The 16770-nt window shown below is 39.0% G+C and overlaps 1 protein-coding gene across 1 annotated transcript in view; it reads left to right on the plus strand.

Annotated features, from left to right (window-relative positions):
- The window catches only part of LOC18034801 (sodium/proton antiporter 1), a 19578-nt gene extending 3555 nt beyond the window's left edge, over positions 1-16023 (plus strand). Inside the window, exons 3-9 of the mRNA XM_024179750.1 lie at positions 13098-13274; positions 13528-13634; positions 14037-14157; positions 14896-14957; positions 15068-15370; positions 15482-15776; positions 15859-16023. Coding sequence (XP_024035518.1) covers positions 13098-13274; positions 13528-13634; positions 14037-14157; positions 14896-14957; positions 15068-15370; positions 15482-15776; positions 15859-16023 — 1230 coding nt within the window. The remainder of the gene's footprint in view (positions 1-13097; positions 13275-13527; positions 13635-14036; positions 14158-14895; positions 14958-15067; positions 15371-15481; positions 15777-15858) is intronic.
- Positions 16024-16770: the final 747 nt, after the last annotated feature.

Consider the following 16770-nt stretch of genomic DNA (forward strand, 5'->3'; position numbering starts at 1 on the left):
TGGGTTCCCTAGAATAATTTTTTAGCTTAAAGCTTTTAGATGGTTCAGGGATCCATTTTTTAATTTCAAGTAGGGTTGGAACCCTGAAAGTTAATTTTTTAAATTAATTTATAATCAACTTTTCAGCTGTGGAAGTGGGAGGTTAACCAGAGATTTAACCTTTAAATTTAAAGACCGGCCGATTAGTCTCAAGTAAAGGCTGGAGCCTTGAAAGTTTAATTTTTTATAATCAACTTTGCAGCTGCTGAAGCTATAGGTTAATCATGGATTTAACTTTTTAATTTAATGACCATGAAATATAAATTAGTAGATTTACTTGTAATAAATTAAATCTATCATTTCAATCTTGCAAGTATAAAAATATTCATTTCCCATTAAGGAAGATCGTTGTTTTATTGATATACACGCGTATATTTGCAGCTCTTCCAGTTTAGCCATAAACTAATTGGAAGTTCTATGCATAGTAAATGCATAGACTGGTAGCATTCCGGGGCCTTGGGAGTTTTTCCCTTCCATGTCCGAGAGCCAGTAAGCACCTTTTGATCTGATTCCGACAATCTTATAAGGACATTTCCAATTTGGACCTAACTTTCCATAAATAGACTCTTGATTATTGTGGAAGATTTTCTTGAGGACTAAATTTCCTAAATGAAATTTTCTGTGTTTGACTTTTTCATTGAAGACTGACTTGGTTCTTTGATGATATGCTTCTAAACGGATCATCGCTTACTCTCTTTTTTATTCTATTAAATCTAGATCATGGTGAATTGATTGAGACTTTTTACTAGCATGTCATCAATGTAAACTTCCATTGTTCTTCCAATGAGTAGTTTAAAAATTCTATTGAATAATATTTGATAAGTTGCACCTACATTTTTTAATCCAAAAGGCATAACTCGATAAGAGTAGGTTCCCTTTTCAGCAGTAAATGATGTCTTGTCTTGATCTGGTTCATACATCTGGATCTGATTATAACCAAAATAAGCATCCATGAAGCTCATGAGTTGATGACCTGCCATAGAATTTACAAGTGAATCGATATTTTGAAGAGGAAAACTATTGTTGATGCCGAAATCTAGTCATGTTAGCGGCTTGATACCAGACCTTTGCGTCAGTATTAAATTTATTTGTTGGGGGAAGCAGCTTGTTAAACTCCAAGAAAATCCTTTGACCATTAGTAGATAATCCATGAGCCGATAATTGATGAGCTGCTGATTAGTGAGCACCGTGAGCAGACATTCTATGAGCAGATAACTAATGAGCAGATAACCCCTGAGCCTACGAGCACAAAGAACAATCAGGGGGTGTTGAAAGTTTTTTTGGTGAAAACCCTCTGACGCTTAAGTCAGGGATTTGGGTTTACATGAAAAAAACTCGTATCATAATTCATGTGGCTTAATTATGAATGCTTTAAACAAAAAGATTTAAGTAAATTTATGGGAAAAGAATGGAAAATAATCAATTTTAAATAAAAGGAAATGATGAGAAAAGGAGAAAATTTCTAGTGGTAGAGAGAGAAAAAGATCTAATGGATTTAATTGCCTAGAGAGAGAGAAAAAGAATCTCCCTTTCCCTCCCTTTCCAAGGGTTTTTATAGGAAATTATAGCGGTTTTTATCCTCTCCCCTAAAATTCTAAAAAAGACTACTAATTTTAAGCCCACTAAGAGTATGGTCCCTTATATTTCAAAGAAAAATAAGTGAGATTTATGAATGACTGAGTTGTGCTTCTTGGTAACCTCCTGGTCCAGGTGATCTGCTCAAGGTCACCAAATACTTTTCTGGTGGAGGTGATGAACTCTCCTAGTATAGGTAATGTGCTTGAGATCACCAAATAGCATTCTGGTCGAGATTATGTGCTCGAGGTGACCAAATAATCTCCTGGTAACCTATCAACTTTTTACTCACTTTTTACTTAGAAGAGAGCATGATAATGTATGAGCAAACACATTATCTTGGTCACCTTATTCTATTCCCCAAACAACTATTCTTTGGACAAGCTTTGTTCAAGCTGATGAAATCAATACAAATTCTCCACTTTCCATTCTTCTTTTTCACTAACACAACATTTGACAATCACTCTGCATAATGCAATTCTTTGAAAAAAAATTAAGTTTAACCATTTCTAATTATATGACTTGAACGCGTTCTAGAGCGAAATTTCTTTTCTTTTGTTTAACAGGCTTCATACTTGGGTCAATGTTCAAATGATCACAAGTTACTTCAGATCACACTCCAGTCATATCTTCGTGTTTCAATGCAAAAACATCACGATTCATTTGTAGAAGATTCAAGAATTGATCTTTTTTATTTGATTGTAAGAGTGAGCCAATTTGAACGTGTTCTTGGTTGTTTGGATTTATAAGAACAATACTTACATCTTCTATGGCTGGGCTTCTTGTTGATTCCAATTCTCTATTTTGTCGACCCATGCCGTTTGACTATAATTTCTATTAGCATCTTGTTAGGCCTGGTTTTCAAAATCTGAATCCTTTTTCTTAGTTTCTCTTAATGCTAGTATCGCACATGTCTAAGCTGTCACTTGATCTCCTCTAATTTTCCTCGTCCCGTAAATCTTCGGATAGTGTAAAACTTGATGATAAGTTGATGGTACAACTTTCATTCTATATATCCATTGTCTTCCTACTATTGTATTATACGGTGAAGTCACTTTCATGACAAGAAAGTTGGTTAACAAACTGTTGTTGGTTAAAAATTAGTATTTTTTTTTAAAAAAAAACTTTTAGGACCAATCTCACACAATACATAAGAATCCGTGATCTAAAAATTCATACCTTGACAATCTGAATTTGCTTTTTCGCTGAAGTAATCTAGGCTCTTAGATCACGATCCGTCACCACCACTCCTGTTTGATCACGATCTGTTACCACCAATCTTGTTAGATCACGATCCATCACCAATGATCTTCCAGGTTATGACTCAAGTTTGATCTGCACTTGACGTGTGGGCGCCTTTATCACCACTAAAAGCAACTAGCAAGAGAAAAATATTCCTCTCAAAATTAGAGAGAAAATATTCTTTTTCTCTGATCTGTATATTGTGGCTCTCCTTTCCTTTTAAAGAAAACAAACCCTTTTATATCTCTATTTGGTGGAAACCCTAGACTCCACATTTATATATTTTTTAATTCTATTAAATCAAATTTGATTTAAATTAAAAAAATAAACCAAAAGTGGCGTTACTTGTTCTTTGTTATAGGGGCCCACCTTGTAAAATAACATAAGGTCCCTTACACACAAGTATATTACATATAGCCTCCCACTAAATAATATATTAAGCTTTTAACTCAAATAGCTAGTTATCTTGCTTATTAATCAAATAGCGGCACAATCAATTAAATGACCTAACCCGGAGATCATATGGGTACATACAATAGTGGCTATAATAATTAAGCCTATAATTAAACTAGCCCACTTATTTAATTTCAAATATACTCCACTAAAAGATTGGAACTTACTTCCATAATTGTATGTTACCTAGGATAGTGTTCTCGAATAATACTTCGATCCATACCACATTGATTTCTTTACTTTATAATCATTTGTATTACATCGTTAATTAAATCGATATCTCAATTGTCCAATCAAGTTAATTACACCTTGTTCCTTGCTACTTACTGGTTTTCTCTAATAATCATTTTCAACATACTAAATATATTGACACATTCTGACCAGAGAATTTTATGATCAAGTGCCGAAAACCCATCAAGAGATGTGTTGTACAAATTCTATATTGTTAATCTATAACTTCAATAGTCATAATTGATCCCACCAAGATACCGGGTAATCTTAACTATAAGTGTGTGTCATGCCCATTGATAACTCAAATGGAATAACAATTACAATTTTGAAATTATAACTAACTAAAGATTAAGATTACAGTAAAATTAATGCCTATGAGATTTAATAAGTCTGAAAGTTATTACAAAGTTAATTAAATCATATTAGATCATATTCAATGTAGTCGTACTACATCAATAAATTTATACATGATTAAAACAAATCATTTAATGAATTTATTACAGTCTATAACTAAATAAAGTGCCCAACTTTATTTATTAAATGTGAACTAAATTTATTTAATCATAAGATAACTTGTATTTATGTTTGCTGTAAATCCACATAGTGATCACATAAATACATATAATATGAGTAAATGGACTTTACTCAAAATATTAATGCAATTAAGATACTTGAATAAAATGCTTCATTTATTTTATTAATCAAAAAAATTATTTATTACAATTAAATAAACACATATACTTTTAAAGAGCATATTTTCCCAACAACTGTATGGTACAGCAATGACTGGAAGTGTGACAACACCATCTGTATATGCAACCATTCCACTGAAACCTACCAATGGTTGTTCAAATGGTTTGATTTTATCTCGCTTTAAGTGCATTTTTCTGCAGTTGTGTCATAAAGTACGTTGACCAAACTTCTGTTATCAATCAAAATCCTTCTTATCAGACAATTTCCAATTTTGATTGAAATCACCAATGCATCATCATGTGGGGACTGAATTAGTTTAAGGTCTTGTGGCAAGAAACTAACTTCTGACTGTATGCCTATTGTTTTCAACAGATTTTGGGGTAGGAAAAGCCAAACCTATCTAGAATAATAAATTTGTATTTTTGGGGGAGATGGGGTACCTCACTGGTTTGTTGTGTATGGTGTGGTGTATTTAAAATTTGGGGGAGGTGAGAAGGGGAGATGGAGTGGTAACAATGGTGAAAAGTCAAAATCAAGAGAGGCGTCCTTCAAAATGAGCTTCACGCTTGCAAAACAATGAAATAGAGGTTAGAGGTGAAGCCGGAGTACCTCGGCGTTCACACTTTGACGCTCAAGTTAGCAAACTCAAGCTTTTATGGCAAAGAGAGCTGGCTAGCCCTCTGTAAATTAGGGTTTAAGGTTGAAGAAAACCTATTTTTTGGAGTGTGAGTGTTAATGATAAGTGAGAGACCTCCTCGATAATGAAACCTAGGCGCCTTTATATATGGAGTACCTCAGCCGCCACGTGGCGTACTCTTTTTGGCTAACGTCCTTTTTCCTTTTTATGATTTTTGGGCCGTTATGTGCATGTTTGCGGCGTATCTCATCTTTTGGAAACCTGGCGCGCGCTGGAGAGTGATCCAAGGTACCTCTGCAGTAGCTGTCGGGTAGGCGGCTGAAGACTACTGTCCTTGGGACAATGTCCTTTACTTTTAGCAGAGGTGACAGGCGGCTGCCCCCCCTTTTAGCACGACATTTTTTATTTCTAATTTTGAAAAAATCGAATAATATCTTTTAAGAGGTAGAGACGTTTCTCATGGCAGATATTTTCAGAGGATTCTCTTACATTCGATCTGCCAGGTACCTCTAGTTACGCGGGGTACCTCAATTTATGGGGGATATCTCTAATTTTGCGGGGTACCTCTATTTGTGCAGGGTACCTTGAATCATGCCAGGTATCTCAGATTGTGCGGGGTACCTCTAATTGTGCGGGATACTTCTATTTGCGCATGGTACCTTGAATCATGCCGGGTACCTTAGATTGTGCGGGGTATCTCTATTTGCGCAGGGTACCTTGAATCATGCCGGGTACCTCAAATTGTGCGGGGTACCTCAGATTATGCGACGTACCTTAGATTGTGCAGGGTATTCTATTTGCGCAAGGTACCTTGAGTCATGCGGGGTACCTCTAATCAGGCCAGGTACCTCTAATCGTGCTGGCAACCTCTAATCATGCGGGGCACCTCTAATCAGGCTGGGTACCTCTAATCACGCCAGGTACCTCTAATCATGCGGGGTACCTCTAATCAGGCTGGTTACCTTAGATTGTGCGGGGTACCTCAGATTATGCGGGGCACTTCTATTTGCTCAGGGTGCCTTGAATCATGCCGGGTATCTCAGATTGTGCGGGGTACATCAGATTATGCGGGGTATCTCAGATTGTGTGGGTTACCTCTAATCGTGCGGGGTAACTCTAATCATGTCGGGTACCTCGGATTGCACTGAAGTTATTCCATTCGTTCACACGTGGCGCTCTGCTATCTTTCTTATTTTTCCCCCAAACAACATCTCCATAGTTTCTTTTGGCGAGAAGTTTTGGAGGCAAAAGAAACTTACATAAAAAGTAGGAGTGACACGTGGCGATATGATATTTAGCTCGATGGGTAACTGAATAGAAGACGCCTCTAGGGGTACCCTAAGAACCCAAAAAGGGAATATGGGCTCCCTTTCCTCGGAAATGGCTACCATTTTGGACATGTTGGAAAGGACAGAGTTAATTGATCAAAATTTTTTCATCTATTTCTGGGGAAGAACACCAAATACGGGTAGGGGGTACCATTAGGGTACCCCACCATTATCCATAGTTTGTTTTCTAGTGACTACAATGTATAAATCGCTCTAGTGAAGGCTTCAATGCATTCTTTGGGCATTTAAAAAGCAATTATTTGATTATCTTGGATCCACCTTATTTAAGGGTACCTTTCCTTCATGTTCTTCGAAGACAAAAATAAAATCACAGGGCTTCCTTCCTTGCAACTTCAGAGGTACCATCGATAGAAAAACATAGTCGACAATATTTTTAAGCGTATCATGATCGAGGAATGGAGTGTTGATCTGGGGTTGGTGGTGCCAAGAGTGGAGAAGATGGTAGATGAACCGGCTATCTTGAAGGCGATTGACGATATCGGGGCTCCCAACACATCTTGGTTTAAAAGCCCATTGAGATCAGCTGAGGTACCTCAGATGAGGTATCTATAAGGTACTCCTGACACTGACCCTTGTGTTTTTGCTACTTTTAGCACTTTTGTTGATCCCCTCATCCTAAGGGATGAAGCTGAAGATAACCATCCTGTTGTGTAACCTTGTTCGGCATTACTGACAATGTGTATGGGGTACCCTAATGCTTGGATATCCTTTGAGCTATCTGTTACTTCATGGCGGAATAACCCAATTTCATGAAATATATGACGTTTCCTCCAGATATGCTTGTCGCTTATCTTAAGCTTTCTTAGGGTTCCTCCTGGTGTATCTGAGGAATATCTTTCTGGCGTGGGGTACCTTTAATCAGCGTATGGCAATTTTCATAGAAATGCTTGCCGTAAATCTTCACAAAACTTGTTGCGATTCCTTTTGAGAGATGATGGAAAACCTCATGATCCACCATTCACTCTAAATCAAATATGCAAGACAAATAGTAATAAAGGTGGCTGCTCGCCTACCCTTATACAAAATGGTCGAAAATCTCATGATCTGCCATTCGCATGGAATCAAATAGACAACATAGATTGAGATAAAGGTAGCTACTCGCCTACCCTTATGCGAGATGGTTGAAAACCTCATGATTCACCATTCGCATGGAATCAAATAAACAATATAAATTGAGATAAAGGTGGCTGCTCGCCTACCCTTATGCGAGATGGTCGAAAAATCATGATCCACCATTCGTATGGAATCAAACATGGCGAACAAATAATGATAAAGGCGGCTACTAGCGTGCCCTTTTGCTGGGTCTACTGTTGAGTAGATTATTATAGCATTTCAAGCTACTCATCCATATCAAAAAATCGAGAGGCAAATAAAAGAGCACACATCAAACTTTGTAAAGAAAATGCATTCACAAAGAGTGGCGATATAGATCATTATATGACATTATTTTGTTATCCTAAGGAGAATATGGGGAATCTCGGGATCACTTGTTATTGTCATTAAAGGCTTAGGAAATTGACCAGTTTGGGGTACACTCTGGATACCCCACATAGCCAAGCATATATTTCAAACATACAAGCATTAAAGAAAACAAACAAAATAAGCAGAAGGGGGTAGAGTGTTATTACTTTACTAGTAGTATGACTTTTCTTTGTTGTTCTTCTAAAAGGTTGGAGCCTATTTTGATGGTCTTTATTAGATCGATGGCGCAAATCGAGACTGAAATTGGGTCTTCAACCGGGGTACCCCATTTTTCATCTTTGGGTATTCGAGGATCCAAAAGTGCCTCCAATTCACATTTGGGCTTAATCTGGTCCCCGTGGGGTATCCCCGCATAACTCTAGAGTAACCAGTTATGGGGTACCCCACCACCAATGCCTCGGTGGTGGCTCTTGCTGCTTTGGTGGCGGCGATCTTAGAGGTTGAGGTACCCGTGAGATACCCTGAGTGTTAAACACTCGTCCCTACGGAGCAACCCATGGAGGGCTCTGCAATCGAGGTACCCTTGGTATTAGGGCTTCCATCCTCTTGGACTTCTCCTTGTTCTTTGTAACATCGGCCTTATCTTCTTAGCGCTTCAATTGGAATTTCTCGTCTATCTCCACCTGCTGCAACGCCTGGGAACGGGCTTCCCCATATGAAAGTGGGCGCTTCTTTTGAAAAGAACGCCATAACTTGCCCAACCGTAAATTTTTCTCAAAATGGGTCAATGTGTATTGGTTTCCAAATTCTCTGGTTTGTAGCACCTCTTGGTGGAAACGACTCACATACTCCGCCAAAGGCTCAGCTTCCCCTTGCTTAATAAAGGCAAGTTTGGAGGCTGCCCTATCTTGAGTGGAAGTATAGGAAACCTCTTTAGTGAATTCGGATAACAATTGGTGTAGGAAAGATATGCTACCCACTTTCAAAGAGCGAAACCATGACTTCGCGGGGCCCATGAGTGTGTGTGTAAACATTCTACACATGGCGTCATCTACACCCTTGATAAGTATTTGGTCGCGGTATAGCTTAGCATGCTCTGAGGGATTAGTGATACCCGAGTATTGGGGTACCTGAGGCATAGTGAACGTTTCGGGAAGAGCTGCCGTCCGAATTTCTATAGTAAATGGCGATTGGTAGGTCATTGGTGTTGGAGCAGCTGTGGTGTTTTGCTTCTCGGAGAGGAGCTTCACTTGGGCTTTCAGGTTCTCTATTTTTTCCACAAGTGCGAGGGGTACCCTCAGGGTACCTGATGATGTTGCTGCCATTTGAGAAGCCCTTTTGACGTTTAACTTTTCACGGAGATCCTCGTGGGCACGTTTTGCACGCCTTAGACCCTGGCTGCTCCGAGAATTGCAAGAGGCGGTGGAACGCTCGTCTCGGGAGCCCACGGTTTAAAACTTAGAATGGGTACCTGATGGCCCATATTTTGGCTTGCTGGCCTCGGGTACCTCTTTTCTGACCATAGCTTGTTGGTCCGTTTGAGATGGGGGAGCATCTAGTGTCACCGGTGGAAGTGAACTTTTGGGTGCTCGAGATCCAACCGCCCTAAGTAGTGCATGGGCAAGATCCTCAAAACGCTTATGAGAGATAGGTTCCTCATCTTGGCGAATACCCGTCGATTGCTTGATACCCTTGCCCTTGCTGAGGCGAGCTACCCTTCTTGCGGGATCACTACCTTCCCCACTGCTGTCATCTCCCACCCTTGTAGGATCCACCATTAAACCTTCGGGAGGTACGTCGGGTGCCATGTATTGAAGTACACACAACAACTAGTTTGGTAACCGTTGTAGAGGCTTTTTGTGCGCCTCCCCACAGACGGCGCCAATTATTTTCAACAGATTTTGGGGTAGGAAAAGCCAAACCTATCTAGAATAATAAATTTGTATTTTTGGGGGAGATGGGGTACCTCACTGGTTTGTTGTGTGCGGTGCGGTGTATTTAAAATTTGGGGGAGGTGAGAAGGGGAGATGGAGTGGTAACAATGGTGAAAAGTCAAAATCAAGAGAGGCGTCCTTCAAAATGAGCTTCACGCTTGCAAAACAATGAAATAGAGGTTAGAGGTGAAGCCGGAGTACCTCGGCGTTCACACTTTGACGCTCAAGTTAGCAAACTCAAGCTTTTATGGCAAAGAGAGCTGGCTAGCCCTCTGTAAATTAGGGTTTAAGGTTGAAGAAAACCTATTTTTTGGAGTGTGAGTGTTAATGGTAAGTGAGAGACCTCCTCGATAATGAAACCTAGGCGCTTTTATATATGGAGTACCTTAGCCGTCACGTGGCGTACTCTTTTTGGCTAACGTCCTTTTTCCTTTTTATGATTTTTGGGCCGTTATGTGCATGTTTGCGGTGTATCTCATCTTTTGGAAACCTGGCGCGCGCTGGAGAGTGATCCAGGGTACCTCTGCAGTAGCTGTCGGGTAGGCGGCTGAAGACCACTGTCCTTGGGACAATGTCCTTTACTTTTAGCAGAGGTGACAGGCGGCTGCCCCCCCTTTTAGCACGACATTTTTTATTTCTAATTTTGAAAAAATCGAATAATATCTTTTAAGAGGTAGAGTCGTTTCTCATGGCGGATATTTTCGGAGGATTCTCTTGCATTCGATCTGCCGGGTACCTCCATTTACGCGGGGTACCTCAATTTATGGGGGGTATCTATAATTGTGCGGGGTACCTCTATTTGCGTAGGGTACCTTGAATCGTGCCAGGTACCTCAGATTGTGCGGGGTACCTCTAATTGTGCGGGATACTTCTATTTGCGCATGGTGCCTTGAATCATGCCGGGTACCTCAGATTGTGCGGGGTACCTCTAATCAGGCCAGGTACCTCTAATCGTGCTGGCAACCTCTAATCATGTGGGGTACCTCTAATTAGGTCGAGTACCTCTAATCATGCCGGGTACCTCTAATCATGCGGGGTACCTCTAATCATGTCAGGTACCTCAGATTGCACTGAAGTTATTCCATTCGTTGACACGTGGCGTTCTGCTATCTTTCCTATTTTCCCCCCAAACACCCATGTTGACGCATTTCTTTGAGAGTTCTTCAGGAGTTTCAATTACTCTTTTTTTGCAATATAGCTTCCTATCTTTGCTCATGTGCATTTCCAGAGGTAAGGAAGCTGTAACAGTATTAACTATTTGCTCTGGTTCCGATGTCGAATTTTCAATTTGATCTTTCTTCAAGAAATTATTTTGGTTTTGGTGCTGCTTATCTTCGACTTTTAGAAACTCTTTCAACTGGTCCTTGGAAATTAATTCTTCAATTTCTTCAAAGCTTTAAAATCTTTTGCATAATGCCCACAATCTTTATGGAAGGCACAATATTTGGTGGTATCTCTATTTTGGTTTTTGGCCATTGGTGTTGATCTTTTTAACCATGGTTCAACTTTTATTTCGTTTTCAGGAAACCTTTGCTCTTGATTGTTGGTTTTGTTGAATTTTGATGCAAGACCCTTCTTTCCTTCTTCTAGAGTTGCATACTTCTGTGCCGGATTACCAGATCCTACATACAACTTGGTTTATTTTTTTACTAGATATTTAAAAAGCGGGTGATTTGATGGAAGTCCTCGCTTAAAATCCATTATTGCAAGCTGGTCATACAGTTTTCAACCTTGGCAGATTCTAATCTAAACCTTCGGATATAATCTTTCAATGTTTCTGCATGTCCCATTTGCACTGTAAACAAATAATCTGATCCTTTCTTCATGTCTCGATAAGTTGAATATTGCACTATAAATGCTGAACATATCTCTGTAAATTAGTGTATGGAATTTGAAGGTAAGCTGTGATACCAATTTAATGCTGGACCATCAAGATTGGAGGGGAAGATACGGCGCATTCAAAGCATCGTCATGCTCATACAAAGCCATTGTCTGCTTATTATGTCTGACGTGGTTGATTGGATCTGACATTCCATTATAAAACCTGAATCTTGGCGTAACGAATTTTTTTGGAAGTTGAATTTCCATAACTTTTTTGCTGAGAGGGGAATTTGCGGCCAGCAATATCTCATCTTCAAGGCGTAACATTTTTGAATTGATGATGCGCTTTACTTTTTTCATCTTTTGCTCTATTAATTTCTCAGAATACTTGGAATGTAGTTTGTTATTCCGTGGTGTCTTGGAACTGGATGATGATGTCTCGTCACTTTCAGTTGTTGAAGTTGAAATTGGAGATTCGTTTTGGCGATTTCGAATTCTCCTTTTCAAGTTCTTATGGGGATTTTCCTGAGTTAATTCTATATGTTTTCCATTCGTCAACTCCAACGGATGGCTCACTGATTTTTCATTTGTATGTCGCGGGCTCTTCTTTGTTTAATTGATTCAACTGTGCCCGATCTCTTTCATTTGTTGTTCCAGAGTTTCCGTAGGATGTTGTTTTAATGAAGCTTCAATCTGGATCAAACTCTGATTTTGTAGTGATAATTGTTCTTGAGGTGCTAAGAACGAATCAACCCAAGTTCCTTCCTGAAGAATTTCCGTCCCGTGTTCCCCGGGATTGTTGGTTCTTGCGATGGTTCCGCCTTATGAATTCTTGTAGTTTGAAAGCTAAATATTGTGTAAGCTCTGAGAATTGCGCTTTGAGTTTGTTAGAATCGCCGATCAATGAAAGCACCAATTGTTGTTGGAAACAAATAAGCTGCTGTTCTTTGTTTTTGCTGCTGCTAGTCCTCTCAGTTTCAGCTTTTCTTCAGCTTATGATCTTCGGTTTCTTTATGTCTTCTTGGGTGCTTGACTTTTATGGCTTCTTGCTTGACTTCTTTATTGCTCTGCTTCCTTCTTTCTCGCTCCGCTTTCTTGACGCTTCCATGTTCCCTTTCTTCCCGGTGTCCCTTTAGCATTTCATAGTGAATATAACAGGAGCTTCAACCAATGCAGGTGTCAACCAACAACATTTATATATATTTCTAATTGATATTATCCATTTCAACAATAACCTCACTAATTTTATTCACTAACAATATTTATAGAGGTTTAGCATGTATTCAGCTTTTGCTTTTCATTCTGTCGATATTGTATCATAGATTGAGAACCTACGTTGCCTGTAGATTTTCTTTTACAATTATTTTCTTATTTTAATGGCTTTAATGGCATTCTATTATAGATTTTAGCTTAATAGGTTTATTAATGACTGCATGTTGTTCGTGGAGTAACAAAATTTGAAGAAGATCCAAGGAGCTGTTGCTTCAAATAAATTTTATTACCATCTTCTGATGATGCTGGCAATGTTTCCTTTTACTTGATTTTCAACATTCATTATTGCTTGAACATTATAATTAAGTACTATTAATAAGACCAGTGTAAGCTATTTATTTTGAGGGTTTTCTTTTTCCTCCTAAATATGTATTCCTGTTTCTCTGGTTTTGTTATCTGGAGTTTAACTTATTCGATTTTCTTGGGTAGGCTCCTTCGACTGAAATCGCTGTGTCAGAGTTGTCTCGTGCATCTGCAGAAGTCAGTGAAATAGTTTTTTTCTTGCTTGGTGCGATGACCATCGTAGAGATAGTGGATGCTCATCAAGGATTTAAGCTGGTTACCGACAATATAACTACTCGAAAGCCTCGTAGTCTGCTTTGGGTGGTGGGTGCTCTTTCTGCTGCATGGCCAGATTTGCAAATGCTCTGTTCACGATGTTTTGGTAGCAACTAGACAAAAATTCCATATTGCTTCTGTGAAACCTTTCTTTCAGTGCACTGTAACCATAACAGGCTGGGAGATCCGGCATCTTGGGAAATGCTTGCATCTTAGCAGTTTAGCTACCCTTTCTGCTGTATGCTTCTCAAATCTTGCCTGACGAGTAACGGCATTTGACCTTTTATTCTGAAAATTGCAGGTTGGCTTTGTGAGCTTTTTCCTTAGTTCAATCCTTGACAACCTGACAGCTACCATTGTCATGGTTTCTTTGGTGAGGAAACTAGTGCCTCCCTCAGAATACCGCAAGTAAGTGCTGGCTCTTGTACATTCTTTTCTGACATGCTAAAGGTATTCTTGAGTACTTCCTGCTCCTGATGCTAGTCTTTATGATGTCTTGATATTCATAATTTCCTATTCTATTTTTAATAAGATATTGCCAAATGTTTGGTTGTCCGAGTCTAATAATAGGGACGTTTTTATGTTTCCTAAGACGCCTTCATTCCTTGTAGTCATCATATATCGACTTACATGCCTTTAAAATGTTCACTTTTTCCTGTAAATTGCTTCTGGCTTTTTGTTGCTGCCTTCTAATGGAATCTGTTAAGTCAACTTTTTGTTAGTTCTCTTAAGCGCTTTGTTCTTCAAGAAGAAATGAACTATCGCTTGGCTCATTGACGCTGCACTGACATATTTGGATTTTTTCTGTAGGCTTCTTGGAGCTGTTGTTGTAATAGCAGCAAATGCCGGTGGTGTATGGAGTCCAATTGGGGATGTTACCACTACCATGTTATGGATACATGGTCAGATATCTACATTGCCAACAATGAAGGTCTTTTCTCTTCATTTTCTAGCCCAATCATCTGCTTCTTATGCATGATAGTAATGGTATTGTCTGCGATTAATATCTTCATTTTCTTGATAGATATTAAAAAATTACTAGAAAGTAGATAAAATGAACTTCTGAAGTTCTGGGGAAACGAGAAATGGACAGACTTTTTCTAGTTTTCAAATTGCGCACTGCTAGTTTAATAAGTACGATTGGGACATTATAAATTGCAACCTTTGCTCCCTCTAACAGAACAACACATTCCTTAAATGCCTCGATGTATACTTTCCTGTTACTCTGTCTCTCTCACTGACCCTCCCTGGACAAGTCTGTGAAGTACTGCACAGAATCCTACAATGAACTCTTCCAAGTTGAACTATGTAGCTGAAAGTTTGGATGGTTAAGTTCAATTGCAAAGTTTTAGTTAACTCTGTTGCTAAAGAGAATGATAGATCTTACATTTCTTCAGATGTTAACTTCGAAGTAGGTTGAGATCAAGTGCTCACAGATTTGGAAAATCAGCTTGATAATTATAATGTGAAGATGAATCACAGTAAACATCACGTCATGCATGAGGCTTGTCCAAGAGTTTAACACTATCCACACAACATCTTAATGCCCTTGAAATATACTCATCTGGGCATGCTTCGACTGTCTCACATGACATGGACATTAGATAATCTTTTTGTCTCCTTGGATACAATTTTGTTTCACGCACATAAATGTTTTCTGTGCTCGCAGAGTTTGTTTATACCTTCGGCTGTTTCTCTAGCTGTTCCACTGGCTCTTTTGTCCCTGACTAGGTACTCTTCTTGATTTGTTAAACCAAAGCCACGGAATTTGAATTTTGGAAAGATTTGGTTAAAATCATCTCACACGATTAAATGATTTGAGTTTCTCTTCTTCAATTCAGTGAAGTTAATAGGAAAGGACAGGAGTCTTCCAATGTTTTGGCATCTGAACAAATGGCACCTAGAGGACAGCTCGTTTCCACTGTGGGTACTGGGGCACTGATTTTTGTTCCAGTGTTCAAGGCACTTACTGGTTTGCCTCCTTATATGGGTATTCTGCTTGGACTTGGAGTTCTTTGGATCCTGACAGATGCTATTCATTACGGTGAATCGGAAAGGCAGAAGTTGAAGGTACCACAGGCTTTATCACGGATCAACATGCAAGTGCCCCTTTTCTTTCTTGGGATCCTTTTGTCCGTGAGCAGGTACAGAAACAAATCCTAATTGGTTTTCTGTTTCCCTTTAGACACAGGACAGAAGATTACGTGTGCCATTAGAAGACCCCTAATTTGAAATTCTGAATTCTTATTCTCCAGCCTGGAGGCAGCAGGTCTTATGCGGAAAATTGGAAATTATCTTGATGCTCATATTCCAAATATTGACCTGATTGCTAGTGCAATCGGTGTCGTATCAGCAGTAATAGACAACGTTCCACTAGTTGCAGCAACAATCGGGATGTATGATCTCACCTCTCTCCCACAGGATTCTGAGTTCTGGCAGCTGATAGCATATTGTGCTAGTACCGGTGGGTCCATGCTTATTATTGGCTCTGCTGCTGGAGTTACATTTATGGGAATGGAAAAGGTGGACTTCTTTTGGTATTTCCGGAAGGTAATTGCTGAAGCTTTATGCTATCTTCTTGGCTCAAAATTCCATTTTCTATTTACTATCAGAGCCATTCTCCTTTATGCAGGTAAGTGGCTTTGCTTTTGCTGGTTATGCTGCTGGTATTGCCGCCTATTTAGCAGTTAACAGCCTTCATTTCTCCCTACGCGCAACTCTTGCTCAGGCGCCTATCCAATGCAGTTTGAATAGGTACAATGATTTCGCTGGAATGCAGTTCATACGGTTAGCATGATTCTAGGAAATAAATATACAAGTTCATACGGTCTGATTACTCTTTCATGCTAGGTGTGTTTCCATTGAATTGTTCGCTATGAGACCTCAAAGTAAAATATTTGTGCATTCTCTTTCAGAAAGTTGATGGCTCTAATCAAACAACTGTAATCGATTGTGGTTGGACACGCATAGTTTAAAAATTATTACACTACAGTGTTTACTAAACACTTTCTTCGTTGTAATTTGAAATTAATAAATTAATATATAATTTTAACAAAATCTTTTCTTTTACTGTTACAATTTTTTTTTTCCATTGTAATTTAAAAATCATTACACCCCAATACTAGTTTTAACCTTACTAATTTTGTGTCATCTTTGGCTAGCTTTAACCACGAGCAACAGAAACGTATATCCAAAACTGATGGAGAACCAATCAACCATCCATGAAAGGTAGCTAGAAACAAGTAGAACTATAAAGAAAACTTCAATTTGAAATGATAACAACTCCATTAAGGTACACAACAAACCTTTCTTCGCAAAGCACAATTAATTATTCATTTTATCTTTACTAAAACGACCAGCCTAACAAAGAATGGTAAAATGAAAGTCCTCAAAATCGGGCACTTTCTCTCTCAGACGACGGAAAAAATAATAGCATAAAAAATTTGGATGCTGCGACACAGTACAACTTAAGGAAAACAAACACTTCAATGGCAGGAACATCACCATTTTTTTTCAATTGCTGCGTTGGTCATCCACTCCAATT

This window comes from Citrus clementina, unplaced genomic scaffold (genome assembly GCF_000493195.1).
Source record: "Citrus clementina cultivar Clemenules unplaced genomic scaffold, Citrus_clementina_v1.0 scaffold_8, whole genome shotgun sequence".
NCBI classification, from domain to species: domain Eukaryota; kingdom Viridiplantae; phylum Streptophyta; class Magnoliopsida; order Sapindales; family Rutaceae; genus Citrus; species Citrus x clementina.